At 38.8% G+C, this 14042-nt stretch overlaps 1 protein-coding gene across 7 annotated transcripts in view; it reads right to left on the bottom strand.

Moving 5' to 3' along the window:
- The window catches only part of step (cytohesin steppke), a 512416-nt gene that overhangs the window by 118054 nt on the left and 380320 nt on the right, over positions 1 to 14042 (bottom strand). For 2 of the 7 annotated variants that reach the window (XM_067149869.2, XM_067149870.2), the window contains exon 1: positions 3102 to 4150. The exons of 3 other annotated variants lie outside the window; for them this stretch is intronic. In XM_067149869.2, coding sequence (XP_067005970.1) covers positions 3102 to 3299 — 198 coding nt within the window. In that variant the 5' untranslated portion in view covers positions 3300 to 4150. Of the gene's footprint in view, positions 1 to 3101; positions 4151 to 7134; positions 7229 to 14042 lie in introns of those variants that run through there. 2 more of the 7 variants (XM_067149872.2, XM_067149873.2) reach the window with 2 other exon arrangements.

Below are 14042 nucleotides of genomic sequence, written 5' to 3'. Positions count from 1 at the left end.
CACCTTCAAATACCACCGGACTGAGCCAGGATCGAACCTGCCAAGTTGGGGTTAGAAGGCCAGTGCCTTAACCGTCTGAGCCACTCAGCCCGGCGAGTAGGCTTTTAACCAGTGTTCATCTCGAAATACAAGTAATGTCTGGAGTGACAGTCCATTCTCACTCGTGATAATAGTCTCGCAATTAAAGCCAGAGCAGTTGTAACAATTTCGTCAATTCTTCAACCTAGGACGCGAATATTTTGTTCTGGATCTAACCTCGTGCTTTTTGGGAACGATGCTAACTTTATGTGAGAAGACAAATCCCGTATGCGTGCGGGATTTGTTACAGAAATACGATCCGAGCAGGAATTACGATGGTTTAGATTTTAAAGAATGTCTCACATGAATTAACTGATACACGGAACTCACTGCAACTTGTTATAATTAGTTCCAGAGTGATTCTGCCACCTGGAATATTTAAAACACTTGAGTTTGTGATTTCGTTATTGTTTTTATTCCCTCTGAGTCATGCTGCTATAAATTAATAACATCCACCTTCAGATCTCGTTCATATTAACTTCACGCTAGTGCCATGTTTTCGTCAGTATATTGCGATTTCAGTTACTTGGCTGCAACTTCAATGACAATGGACACTCTGCCAAGTGATTACAGGCTAAGAATAACAGCACTGATGAAAGTAGCCTTCAGTAATCTCACGCATGGCAACACGGTCTCGTTCAAGCGTATGAGTGCTAAATTTTATTAAATCTCAGTGAAATGAAGATCAAGAGAAGGGCCAAAAGAGTAAGATGTAACAATATTAGAAGAAACATTGAATTAAAGCACACTAAAATATCAGTGTCTTCCTGGATGACTCATCCAACATACACAGTACAAGAATGATACAAAAATAGGGTATCTTCAAGTCGCATACATGTTGCTAGTCGCTTTACGTCGCACCGATACAGATAGGTCTTACGGCGACGATGTGACAAGGAAGGGCTCGGAGTAGCAAGGAAGCGGCCGTGGCCTCAATTAAGGTACAGCCCCAGCATTTGCCTGGTGTGAACATGAGGAAACCACGGAAAACAATTTTTAAGGCTACCGACTGTGGGGTTCGAACCTACTATCTCCTGAATACTGGCCGCACTTAAGCGACTGCAGCTATCGAGCTCGGTCATGCAAGACTGTTCCAATATATAGCATAGTCAGCTATTTCTATATACACTGCTCAGTAACTGAATACCGACACAATCGGATTCAATTTAGGGAAGGTTTAATGTACGAACGCGAGTAGTTTCAATACCTTGCCTGGAAATAATTTCGGCAGTCTGGTCTATTTAACATACAGCAACTGAAGGAATGTTGACAATGGCATTGGTACAGAATTAAGCATAACCCTTCCGGCGTACAATGAGAAATCTGCCATTACCACCACCGATTTGCCTTTAATGATACGGCGTCAATACCCATATTGTCTTTTAGCCGCGATTAGTTTCAAACAGACGTGTATATAAAAAGCAAGGGAATATCTAACTCGTCATTAGACAGTCGTGAATTTTTGTATATGAACACCGACGCTAAAAAAATGTTATGACGAAACAAAGAAAATGTGTATCAGTTAAACTCATTCACCATCTGCTTAGATTTAATGTGGAAATAACTGCGGCAAAACCTCTTTAAGCAGTTTCGTATGTTAAAAACCGATGGATTAACTATGGTAGGCAGGTAAGTGCAACCAGAAACACTAAGTCCACTTCTGAATTCCTGATCCATTACACAGCAGCCTCTTTGTTAATTAAGAATTCTCCAAAGCATTGTCTGGATGAGGTATGTCAAAGTGACAGAATGTGTATAGAGAACTGGCAAAATCTGCAACCGAATGAACAACCGACTTATATAGCGAAACGAACAGAAGATTTTACTGACTAAGAAAGCACTAACAATGTCTACCTGATCGAAGGCAAAACCACGGAGTTGCCTATTGTGAATATTTCGAGATTTTCTGGGACGGAACAGTTTCGAAAAGTCTATTGTTTCTCATGTCTATGGACTTCGTGATCAACTCTGTAAATATCTAAATTATAATTAAGATGAATCTTAAAATATTGTGAGTATAGGTCAGATTTGAGCAAACTGTCCTGGGCCTAAAAACTACATATGCTCAGTTTGACGAAAAACTCAAAAGAACATGTGCATTCATTTATCAAGGTGGGTATACAGCTGCTCGTATGCTTCATTGCAATGGTGGTGATTACTGTTTTAAGAGGAAGTAAAACTGGGCATTCATCCTCCCTACCACTACACTGAGAGGAAAAGAAAGAGGCCCAATTCTTCAAAAAATGTAGGTATCGATAAAAGAAAGGGTAGGACCACGAAAGGCGTGAAAACTAAAAACTCCCTAGGCCTCACAAACCTAATACCGTCGAGGCTGGAAGAAAACAAGTTGATCAAGTGAGGTCTGATAGGAAAGATTAAGGTAATACGACTCATAGGTAAATGCCTCGCCACACAGTTGCCAACCCACGCTTCCAACATCACAGCCCCCTGGTGCCCTCTTTTTGGTCTTATCTTACGACAGGCAGAGGATATCATGGATGAATTCTACCGTCCCCACGCACAAGCGGAACTGTAATTTCACTCCATTAATGTGATCATGCTGAATTGGACTGACTGGACTCTCCCATCTCAGACAGAAAAAAAAAAATAGTGTATGTATTACGAACCACGATCCCCCACTTTCTTTTTATTTAAATCTACACGTGTTAGAACTATAAACCACTATTGTTTAAGCGATCTCATGAAGTTACTCACTCCACATAAAGAAAACACGTCAATGGAATGTCAAGCAAGATCAACCGTTCAGAGACAATATGATAAAACTTTAAAGTAACATGCACCCCTCTTAGTACTGTCATAAGTCTAATATCTATTGCTCTAAAATCTAAGGAGAGCAATCTAACATGAAATTCGGCCTGGTACAGGCAACCAGAAGACCAAATGTAGATAACATATATGCTATGGCCAAGACCTGATTAGTTTTGAGGAAATTGCCAAACATGGTATGGCGTCCACAACTAAATAATAGGTCAAAGAGTAGCAGGCTCTAAAGATGACTTTACCAGGCAAGAGGCAGACAAATCCCAGGCGGAGCGTGCTAACAAACGTCCGTGTGCCGACGGCATGCCGTTGCTGGAACAAGAACCCGATCGGGCCCTCTTTTTAACAGGACGTCGCAACGATGAAAACCATCCAGCAGCCACTGCAATTGGCGGCTGAGCGCGCCATCGCCCTTGTGTATGTTCCTGCATGATGCCCATCACTCAATTACAAAGGGCGACTGAGTTAGGCACATTCAACAAGTATGACAGAACTTGAAGTAACTGCAGCATGTACTTGTACACTTTGTAAAACAGTCGACAGGGTTACCACTTCACTGTTTATTAAATCACAACACACACAATACTGAAAACTCAACGTTCCTCTTTCTGAAGACTGAAATCACAATGGACGGATTATACGGCACCTTGAAAATCAACGTATTTATAACACCGACACAAACTATATTAGTCGCTAAACACCTCAAAATTGGGAGCAAACAGAATTATGATTAACAACGTATATTACAAATTGCTATGCTTGTTGGCACGGCGCCCATAGCTGTTTCCTAATGCACACTCTCTTGCCTTTACGTCACGAAACTTCGACCTTGCTATACGAGATTCCTGCTTGATGATACATAGCTGAATACCTTCGTCTTCAAACAAGCAAGCACGGTTGGCACATCTTCACACGAAGTTGCAACAGATAAATGTCACAATGTGGAAAACCCTCGAAAAATAATTTCACAATTCTCGTTCTAAAAGTACTCACACAGGTGGGTGCACAAATTATTTCGACTTAAATGTCCACAAAAATATTAAACGCACCGTGACAATATTTTCTACGTCACTAACAGGCACAGCATTAATGCAGTACGTCACAGGATATCCCGTATCATTAACGTTTAATAAAACTTCAACAACAAAATACAAGGTGAAACTACTTAAGGGTAAGGCACACTGTATCTTGAAACTGTTCTTTCGGAAATCTTGGCACAGGTCAGAACGAACTAATGCACCACGAGGCACGTTTTGACAAGTGCCGGCAACCAGTCTTGGCTCCCACCGCCCGATGCGTTTCGACACACACTGAGGCGGTTGTATTCGCTATAGCTAATCTCCGTCTATCTCACGTGACCGCTCCCCGCCCCTCCACTTGTACTGCCCCTTCTCTCCCCACTGCGCTTCGATCCATCCCATCCGTCTCGACCCGACCGTCCTTCGCTGGCAACAACCTAAGCTCGCGCCGAGACAAACAACCAGCCAAGCGAACCGCTGTTTATCCTCCTTTTACCTTCAAACCTATTCGGTACTGAAGTCGTAAAAGGTATCCGTCTGTTTCCCTAAGATGCAGGGGTGCTAGGTAAATAAAAATAAAAGTGTTTTCTACGTTATCGGATTTATTTGAACGTACGATGCTACACCATTCTTTGCGCTTTACATCTTGTAGTAGATTAGCAATAATATCAACTTGTTCAGTAAGATCTGTAAGACCACTAGAATGTTCTTAAAGTGAAATACAGTAGAACTTCATTAATCCGGACAAACTGGGGCTCTACGTTGTCCGAATTAAACAAAATAACTTACTACGATTTTTTTTTTTTTTTTTTGGCTTTACGTCGCACCGAGACAGATAGGTCTTATGGCGACGATGGGGCAGGAAAGGGCTAGGACTGCGAAGGAAGCGGCCGTGGCCTTAAGGTACAGCCCCAGCATTTGCCTGGTGTGAAAATGGGAAACCACGGAAAACGATTTTCAGGGCTGCCGACAGTGGGGTTCGAACCACCTATCTCCCGAATACTGGATACTGGCCGCACTTAAGCGACTGCAGCTATGGAGCTCGGTAACTAACGAAATGAGCCAGGGTACCGGTACATATTTAAACAATGTTCAGTAAAAAAATAGCTAGTACAGTACAGTAGTTTAAATTTAAGAAATACAAATATTATTTAGTATACAAGATATAATGCAATACAGTATTAGGTCCTACAAAATACAGAATAACTAGTGCAGTACAGAACTAGAACATGGCAATCAAGGCACACCTTCAATGACCACACTTGACACGCTTACTGGTTTGAAGAAACTGCTGATCTTTTGTTGTCTTCCTCTGATAATTACTTCAATAATTAACTCACGCAGATGTCTCAAATATTCGTAATATGCAGATATGTTTTCATCGTTATCTTCAGCGTATTTAATGACAATGTTTAGATGGTCTTTAATTTCACTAAGATTTGGCTTAAGGTTAATACATAATATCACCTGCTTCATCCTGGTCATATCCATCCGTTTCAGAGCTTTCTGCAGCGATCACACTTTCAACGATCTCCTCCTCTGCGTAGTTTGCAATATTGCTCTCCCAACTCACCTTTATACTGTAATTGAATTTATGTATTATTGTTATTATTATTATTATTATTGTTATTAAACGACTGTCCGAATTAAGCGAAGTCCGGACGAATGGGGTCCGGATTAATGAGGTTGTACTGTACATTCCTTTGTGCCGTTGGTTCCTGAACATTTACCTTCATAAGACGATGTTCTTCACAGCTCCGTTTTAAGACTACCTGTTGAAAAATTTAACTTCGCTGAAATGATTTAGGTCGTTAATTTAGGCCGAACCTCACTATGCTTCAAATAAACATAAACCATGTGGCAAATACCGGTACATTGAATTGGCGACCCAATCTCAATTAGTTATGCCTTGCCTTGTGTAGCTGTCGGTTTGAAGATTAATGCGAAAAGACATAGAAGTAAAATGATGCACTGTTCGACGAATAATCTTTTTTAAAATTACAAATTGCTTTACGTCGCACCTACACAGATCTTTTTCGTGACGATTGAGATAGGAAAGGGCTAGGAGTGGGAAGGAAGCGGCCGTGGCCATAATAAAGGTACAGCCCCAGCATTAATCAGGGCTGCCGACGGTGGGATTCGAATCCGCATCTCCCGCGGCCAACTCGCTCGGTTCAATTCCTATGTGCCATCGGAACGTTCTCGTCTTTAGTGCGTGAAGAGAAGATGTAGATTGACGTAGAAGTGACGGATGAGGTGTGGCGCCGAGCTGCTTGAAATTAATACCCTACATCTCTTTTCAGATTATTTATTACTTATAGTTTTAGTGGGCGAACTAAGCTACGCTAACCTGTTGTATGGTAAGTGTAGGCTACTTATACGACTCGAAAGAGAATTAGGTTCACATTATAAAACGATAAAACAGATCGGTCTGTAATTGACATGAAAATTGCATTACGGCATGTCATAGTTGACACACGCCCAATATCCCAGGCAGCAATCAACTTGAAATGGCCACTTAAATGTCATCGCCTACTGCATCATTCTACCCTCTGTCTTGTTTATAGTTCAGAGATATACTATTAAGCACAATCATGCAAAATACAGAGTAATGTACAAGACAGTTATAGAAAATTACCACCAGCATACAAATACAAGATGAATGACCTCTAAATTGAATAATAATAATAATATATTATAATCACAGTAATCATAATGATAAACATTATTCGTTTACACGTGCAGAAATACTCATGATAACCAGAGACTCAGTAGTTCTTAAAATAAATCAACCCTATAGCCAAGTTTCTGAAAGACTCATCTATGTTTTTTATTTCGGGTCTACTACAATCATGATATTATATTATTATTATTATTTTAAAATACGCATTAAACTGTACCGTCTGTAAATACAGAGTTTTTGTTCCATACTTCATTTCTTTCTCGGACCAAGCAAACAAAGTGCAAAAAAAAAAAGTTCACTTTAATCTTTGCCTGTTGAGGCGTCGCATGAAAACAGCTTAACATAATTTTACAAAACTCAAAAGCAAGCCAAGCTTGTAGTTCTCCGTGATTATATCGAGGTCACAGCCAAGAGACCTCCAGTTTTACGTGGATTCGGAATAACATTGGCCGGGATTAGAACCAAGGCTCCTTGGGTAGTACGAAAGTGTGGTACTTCTGAGGAAGGTTTAAAAATACTCACATAACTCAGTTTATATTAATGCTATACCTAGATAGAAACAAATATTAATACCAGAAGTACGGCGACTGCGAGCATCCCTTACACCACGTAATATACTTAAAGTAATGGTGTTGTACATGCATCCTCCATAATCAGAATGGTTTTGCCTGTGAACACAAAACAGAGATACGTGCAGAAGCGTTGTTCTGTACTTACTTGTGTTTGTGCTGCGAACAAAGAGGCATTGGTTTTACAACAGCAACCTATCAACATAAAATTTCTGTCAGAGTAAATGATTATAGCTTTGGTACAACGGTAATAACAACCAATTCCTCACTAAAAGAAATTCACAGTAGAATGTTAATATTTTGTTAATGGATAGAAATTTCAACTACCCATATTAAAAATATATCTTAAAATAGTAAAACGTGTCCGCAAAATTCATTTAAAAAACACTGGTCGGGTTCAAAACTGAGCTTAACAGTACATGACACACATTGTTATTAAAACGTGAGATACGAGTTCTGTTCCTGACCAGAGTAATCCCAGTTACGGCTGTACAGAAAGGAGCTGTAAGGTCTCTCCTTTTCCTGCATACTGCTTTTGCGACATTTCAACACGAGCCACTTTAACACCTTGTACCAGAAGTAGGAATTCACATTGTCTTCCACGCTGCTAACAGAACAGTTAAAAAATTTAAATCTTGCCTAAGCTTTATAATGGCATTAAATGCGCAGTTAGCCTAAGGCATAGATCAAAGCTCTACCTTAAAGCTGGACTAAAGGAAAGTATATGAAGGATTTATTTTTGAAAACACTATTATTTTAACAGCAAAAGCTCGGTATGCTTCGTGAATGCTCTTATGAATTTTGCCCGATGTGATGCTACGCCTAAATTACATAATATGAAAGAAACTGGACTAGAACTGAAAATGGTAAAATTAGATGTCATTTCGGCACTGGTCCAGTGAACTGGTAGTTAACTATAATGCCCATTTGACACCACTTACCTTACTAAAAAAAGACAGCGATCCAATCCAATCACTTCGAAGAACGATGTTACAGTAATACAGCAATAATAGAAAAGAAAGGATGAATCCAGGTCCCGATATAGAAACATAATACGTTTAGGGAGTAAGAGAACAAACTTTGACCAGTGCAGTAAAGGTAAAAAGACGAGCCTTCGACAAGTAAGCCGAGCTAGAAACCTGCTTGCAGCTATTACAAAGGGAAAAAAATCCTTGGTAAAAAACCGCCTGAAGGCCACCAAAAAATAGCAAGAGTATAAAGTGGGGCCCCTCAACTTATCCTTCTTAAGACGCTTATTGTAAGTCTTAGACGGTATGCACGCAGGAGTTGGTGATGCAACACCTTATAAACACAAACTCAAACTTTATCCCAAGCTAGCGCCCTTAGATGCTATGAGACTGGGCTGAAATCGAATTCGGGTTTTGAAAGCCGGTTATTAAACAAGGTGCTACTCAGATCATTCTTCTAATATCGGTATCACTTTATGATTAAACTAGCAAGATACCCGTGCTTCGCTGCGATTTAAAATGAAAATTACAGTATTATTCGAAGTTTTACATTTTGGGGAGTCCACTGTCAGCTGAGCCTGTAAAATACGTCTTCAGTTCGTACGTCAAACGGTTTTGGGGGAATGATTATTTATTTTATAATCTACCACTCAGCTGAACACGATACGGGAGAATTTAATGTTTTAAACATCTGATTTAACATCTAGGACGTAAAAGAGACCAACCTGTGAAATCTTGGTTTTCCGTGGTTTCCCAATTTCACACCAGGCAAATGCTGGGGCTGTACCTTAATTAAGGCCACGACCGCTTCCTTACCACTCCTAGCCCTTTCCTATCACAATCGTCACGAAAAAGATCTGTGTAGCTGCGACGTAAAGCAATTTGGAAAAAAAAAAATATTCGCCGAACTCTGAGGGGTTACATTTGTTTACATCTAGGATATCATTTGACATTTTAACTTCGTAATTCGAACGGTTTCATATAAACGTATATTTTTGTCATCATTCCTCATCCCCCAGCCAAAACCCCTTAAAGGTGTATTGTTTTATTTCCACTTCTTATTTGCATCCTCATAAAAGAATTCCACTCCTTTTATACCCCCTTAGGTTGATTCCCTCCCCCACTAAACAAAAAATGCGTGTTTCTTTATTTTTAAAGGAGATTCCAAATACCAATTTTCACATCTGTAATATCTTCAGATTTTGAGATACCAGTATCCTAATAAAAATAATTCAACCCCTATTTCAGTCCTTTTTACCCCCCCCCCCCTTCCAAGTGATTTTTCCGAAAACAAAAGTATGTGTTACGGTACTTCATATTTAAGAGAGATTTAAAATACCAGTTTTCACGTCAGTAACGTGTAACGTTTTTGAGATATACTCATTTTAAAAATTCACTCCCTTTGTCAGTTCTGCCCCTCCCCCCCAAAGCCAAAAGTAGGTTTTTCAAAAAACAAAAAAATATGCGCGTCTTTATTTTTAAAAGAGATTCCAATTACAAATTTTCACGTTTGTAACATCTTCAGTATTTGATGTATAAGTATCCTCGTAAAAAGAAATAAACTAAGTTCACTTCTCTTCACCCACCCTTAAGTGGATTTTCAGAAAATAAAAAATACGTGTTTATTTTTAAAGGAGATTTCAAATACCAATTTTCACGTCTGTAACATGTTACGTTTACCATGTTACCTGTTTACCACCCCTTAAGTAGATTTTCCAACAACAAAAAAAAGTGTTTCTTTATTTTTACAGGAGATTCAAAATAACCAATTTTCATGTCTGTAACATCTTCAGTTTTTGAGATATAAGTATTCACATAACAGGTATTCAACCCCTTTTTCACCTCCCCCTCTCAACCGGATTTTCTGAAAACAAAAAATACGTGTTTCTTAATTTTTAAAGCAGATTCCAAATACCAATTTTCACGTATTTAAACACTCATTTTAAAGATTCACCCCCTTTCACCCCCTTAGCGACGGAATATCCAAAAATACTCCCTTAGTGAGCACCTACATTGTAATATGAATGTATTCTCAAGATTTCATTTCTTCATGTCCAGTAGTTATGGCTCCGCGATGATAAATCAGTCAGGCAATCAGTCAGGACAAGTATATATATATATATATATACCTAGAACAGCGGTCCACAATGTAGTGGGGCGCAGAGAGGGCGTGTCTATGATCAAAAGTTCATGTAACGTTTAGTCTCAGTACAGTGAACATAGGCAGAAAGCTCCCTTTTTCAGTCTGTCAATCGATGCAAATACAATAAATTGAACGCATGGTGAATTACTGGGCATACGGAGTGAATAGTTGACTCTTCTTAGTGATACACGTATCGCCACAATCACTGATTCACAGTGGCAAAAAGCGATCCCTTGAAAATACCGAATGCGAAGATGCGAATTTAATCGCTGTGATTTTAAATCTTCGTTACCTCTGAGAGTAATGCAAATACGGAATCATTTTGCATTTCTCGACTGGTTTAAAACCATTGACTTAAAATCAAAATATATTCTTTTGTACATTTTATACATTAAAGGAATACAATTGTACATATTTGTGTAACATTTAAACATATTTGTTATATAAAACGATATAACACATTTTTTTAGCTTATCACAATTTTAGCTTATCAAAATCTATATATATAAAATAAGAGTTTTGTCTGTACATTGCTCAAAATTTGAAAAGGATGGTATTTCTGTATCAGTCATGTCCATAGTAACAAGGAAATGCATTTTTAAATTTTCCGTAATTTCTGTCTGTCTGTCTGTCTGTCTGTCTGTATGTATGTATGTACACGCATCACAAGAAAACCGCTGAAGAGAATTTAATGAAAATCGGTATGTAAAGTCCGGGAATAAGTCGCTACAATCTAGGCCATAAATAATTTTTTTCACGTTGAGAGAAATGGTAGTTTAGGGGAAGGCCTAAAATTTAATTCTCAAATATGTATATTATTAATGGTCCTATCTTAATGAAAACCGGTATGTAAAGTTCTAAAATAAGTTGTTACAATATAAACTATAAATAATCTTATTCACTCTGAAAGAAATGGTAGTTTAGCGGAAGGCCTAAAATTTTATTCGCAAATATTTGTTATTAGTGGTCCTATCTTAATTAAAATAGGTATGCAAAGTCGGCAAATAAGTCGCTACAATCTACGCCATAAATAATCTTATTCATGCTGAGCGAAATGGTAGTTTAGGGGAAGGCCCAAAATTTAATTCTCGAATATTTGTGTTATTAGTGATCTTAATGACAATTACTATATAAATAAAGTTACATAGTATTAAATTCCCGATCATTTATGTCTTATACATTTTGACCGTACCGGCTATGATAACGGAGATGTTCATGAATATGGATTTTTGTTGCTAAGATCATATCAGAGAAAATGGGTAAACAGAATTTTAATGAAAATCGGTATGTAAAGTCGGGGAATAAGAAACTACAGTCTACTCTGTAATTAATTGTATAAGACGGCCTTATATTACAGAGTCGAAAGAAAATTGAATGTGAAGGCCTACAATACAGAAAACTCATAACATTGATCAACAATAATATTACATTGACCATTGTTTGTTGCAATTGCTTTGTGTCTCTGTTGCCATTCATCTCCGATAGATGGGATTACTGCTGTATACCGAGACTTTTTAAAATTTGCTCTACGTCGCGCTGACACACATATGACTCACGGCGACGATGGGATACGAAAGGGCTAGAAATGGGAAGGAAGCAGCCCCTACGTTAATTACGTTACAGCCCCAGCACTTTTCTGGTGTGAAAATTGGAGACCATGGAAAACCATCTTCAGGGCAGTCGACAGTGGAGTTCGAACCCACTACCTTCCGGATCCAAGCTCACATCTATGCGCCCCTAACCGCACAGCCAACTCACCCGGTCGCACCGAGTATAACAGCCTGCCTGAAAATTGGCGGGAAGTAGCTGGGGAGTTAGATAAATTTCTGATACTACTGATACGTAACAAACTGGTTCATCATAGCATTCGAGCTATTCAATTCCTATTCTGAGGTACTGATTGAAATGAGCCGTATGCATATTTAACGGAATAATGGCAGAGAAGTGTTCACGGCTGTCTGCTGTCTGGTCATTGCAGCACTGGGACTTTGGACTGTTAGATCAGCACCATAGTACTGTTCGTTAGAAGTGAGAAATTTAATTTGATCGAGTATTTTATATAACATTGCTTTTAATCACTACATTCCTTCTGACGACTTCAGGTAGGTAAACCACAAAGACAGTCTTTCTGAGAATCCCGTAGCAAAGCACGGGTACATCAGCTAGTATAATTATAAACATGAAGGAAAAGTACAAGTACGACGTCCAACAAACTAAGAAAACAATAACATTCCAAGTACCATTTTAAAAACTGTGATACATATTGATTATCTAGTTAATGTCTGAGGATGCCTTTTCTGGTACGATGCTGGTCCACAATTTTATTGAAATTCATTAGGCTATTTATTTGTGCTAGTGGTTTAACGTCACACTAATACATTTACGGTTTTCGGCGACGCGAGGATGGAAAAGGCTAGGATTGGAACGGAAGCCATCGTGGCCTCAATTAAGGTACAGCCCCAGCATTTGTATGGTGTGAACATGGGAAACCACGGAAAACCATTTCTAGAGCTGCTGACGGTGGGATTCGAACCCACAATTTCCCGAATGCAAGCCCACAGCTACGCGACTCTAACCACGCGGCCAACTCGCTCAGTCGTTAAGGCTGGATTAAACAGTTTGTTAAGATACTACGTCAGCATTAATTTATTTCAAAGATGAACAGGCTAATGCACAAAAAGGTCGAATTATTTTCCTTGCAGATAGCTCAACCTAAATAACGACTGGGTGTAAGCAACGGGATTTAGAGGTGACAAAATATGTCTCCAATACATACATTTAATTGACAATTTCCACGTTGTCGTTTGGGGGTCTTAGTTCCAGCAGCCTACATTTCTTTTCAAGATACTATAAAGGAAAATTCGTCGAACCTTCTTGGTGACCTATCTAATGGTGTATGGCAATTTACAAACACGGTACACATCTAGTCCATTTCTAACAATGCGTGTTAACGACTATTGCCTAACTAATACAACAATATTTTATCAATTATTAACGGTAACCATTTCTGGGAAAATCCATACATAAGGTATAGGAAGATTTCAAGTAGGAAACTTATTTTTTTTTTCTTTCTGGGATGTGAACAGAACAATGAGCTCAACATTTTGTGTGAAGAAAACAAAAAACAAAAAAAAAAAAAACACCACCACGGGTTCACACTGTCACTATGTCACCAGTCTAGAGAGCTTCATACAGAGGAAATTCAACGAAGTGGCAAGTTGTAGAGCCCTACTGTAACCAAAGTGGTACCTAGAAAGTCCTTTTTAAGAAACTGTTCTTAAAATAAAAGAAATGAAAGTTAATTTCAAATCTCAAGATCACTGGTTACACAAAAGAGAGAAAGAAATCAATTTCAAGTAACTACGCATGCCGGCACAAAGTGTCAAGTGTGAATAACATTATTATTATTATTATTATTATTTGCTAGTTGCTTTACGTCGCACCGACACAGATAGGTCTTATGGCGACGATGGGACAGGAAAGGGCTAGGAGTGGGAAGGAAGCGGACGTGGCCTTAATTAAGGTACAGCCCCAGCCTTTGCCTGGTGTGAAAATTGGAAACCACGGAAAACCATTTTCAGGGCTGCCGACAGTGGGGTTCGAACCTACTATCTCCCGAATACTGGATACTGGCTGCATCTAAGCGCCTGCAGCTATCGAGCTCGGTAAAATTAAAATTTGGACGACATTAAATCAAAATAAATGTTCTTCGAATTTTAAGACAGATTTCGAAGATTGTTTTATATAAAATGGTATAATACGGTACAAAGTTGCGAATTTGAAGAGGTCGTCTTCATACAT

Source organism: Anabrus simplex, chromosome 6 (genome assembly GCF_040414725.1).
Source record: "Anabrus simplex isolate iqAnaSimp1 chromosome 6, ASM4041472v1, whole genome shotgun sequence".
NCBI lineage: Eukaryota > Metazoa > Arthropoda > Insecta > Orthoptera > Tettigoniidae > Anabrus > Anabrus simplex.
The sequence above is the reverse complement of the archived record's forward strand: the minus strand, read 5'-3'. Positions and strand labels throughout refer to the sequence as shown.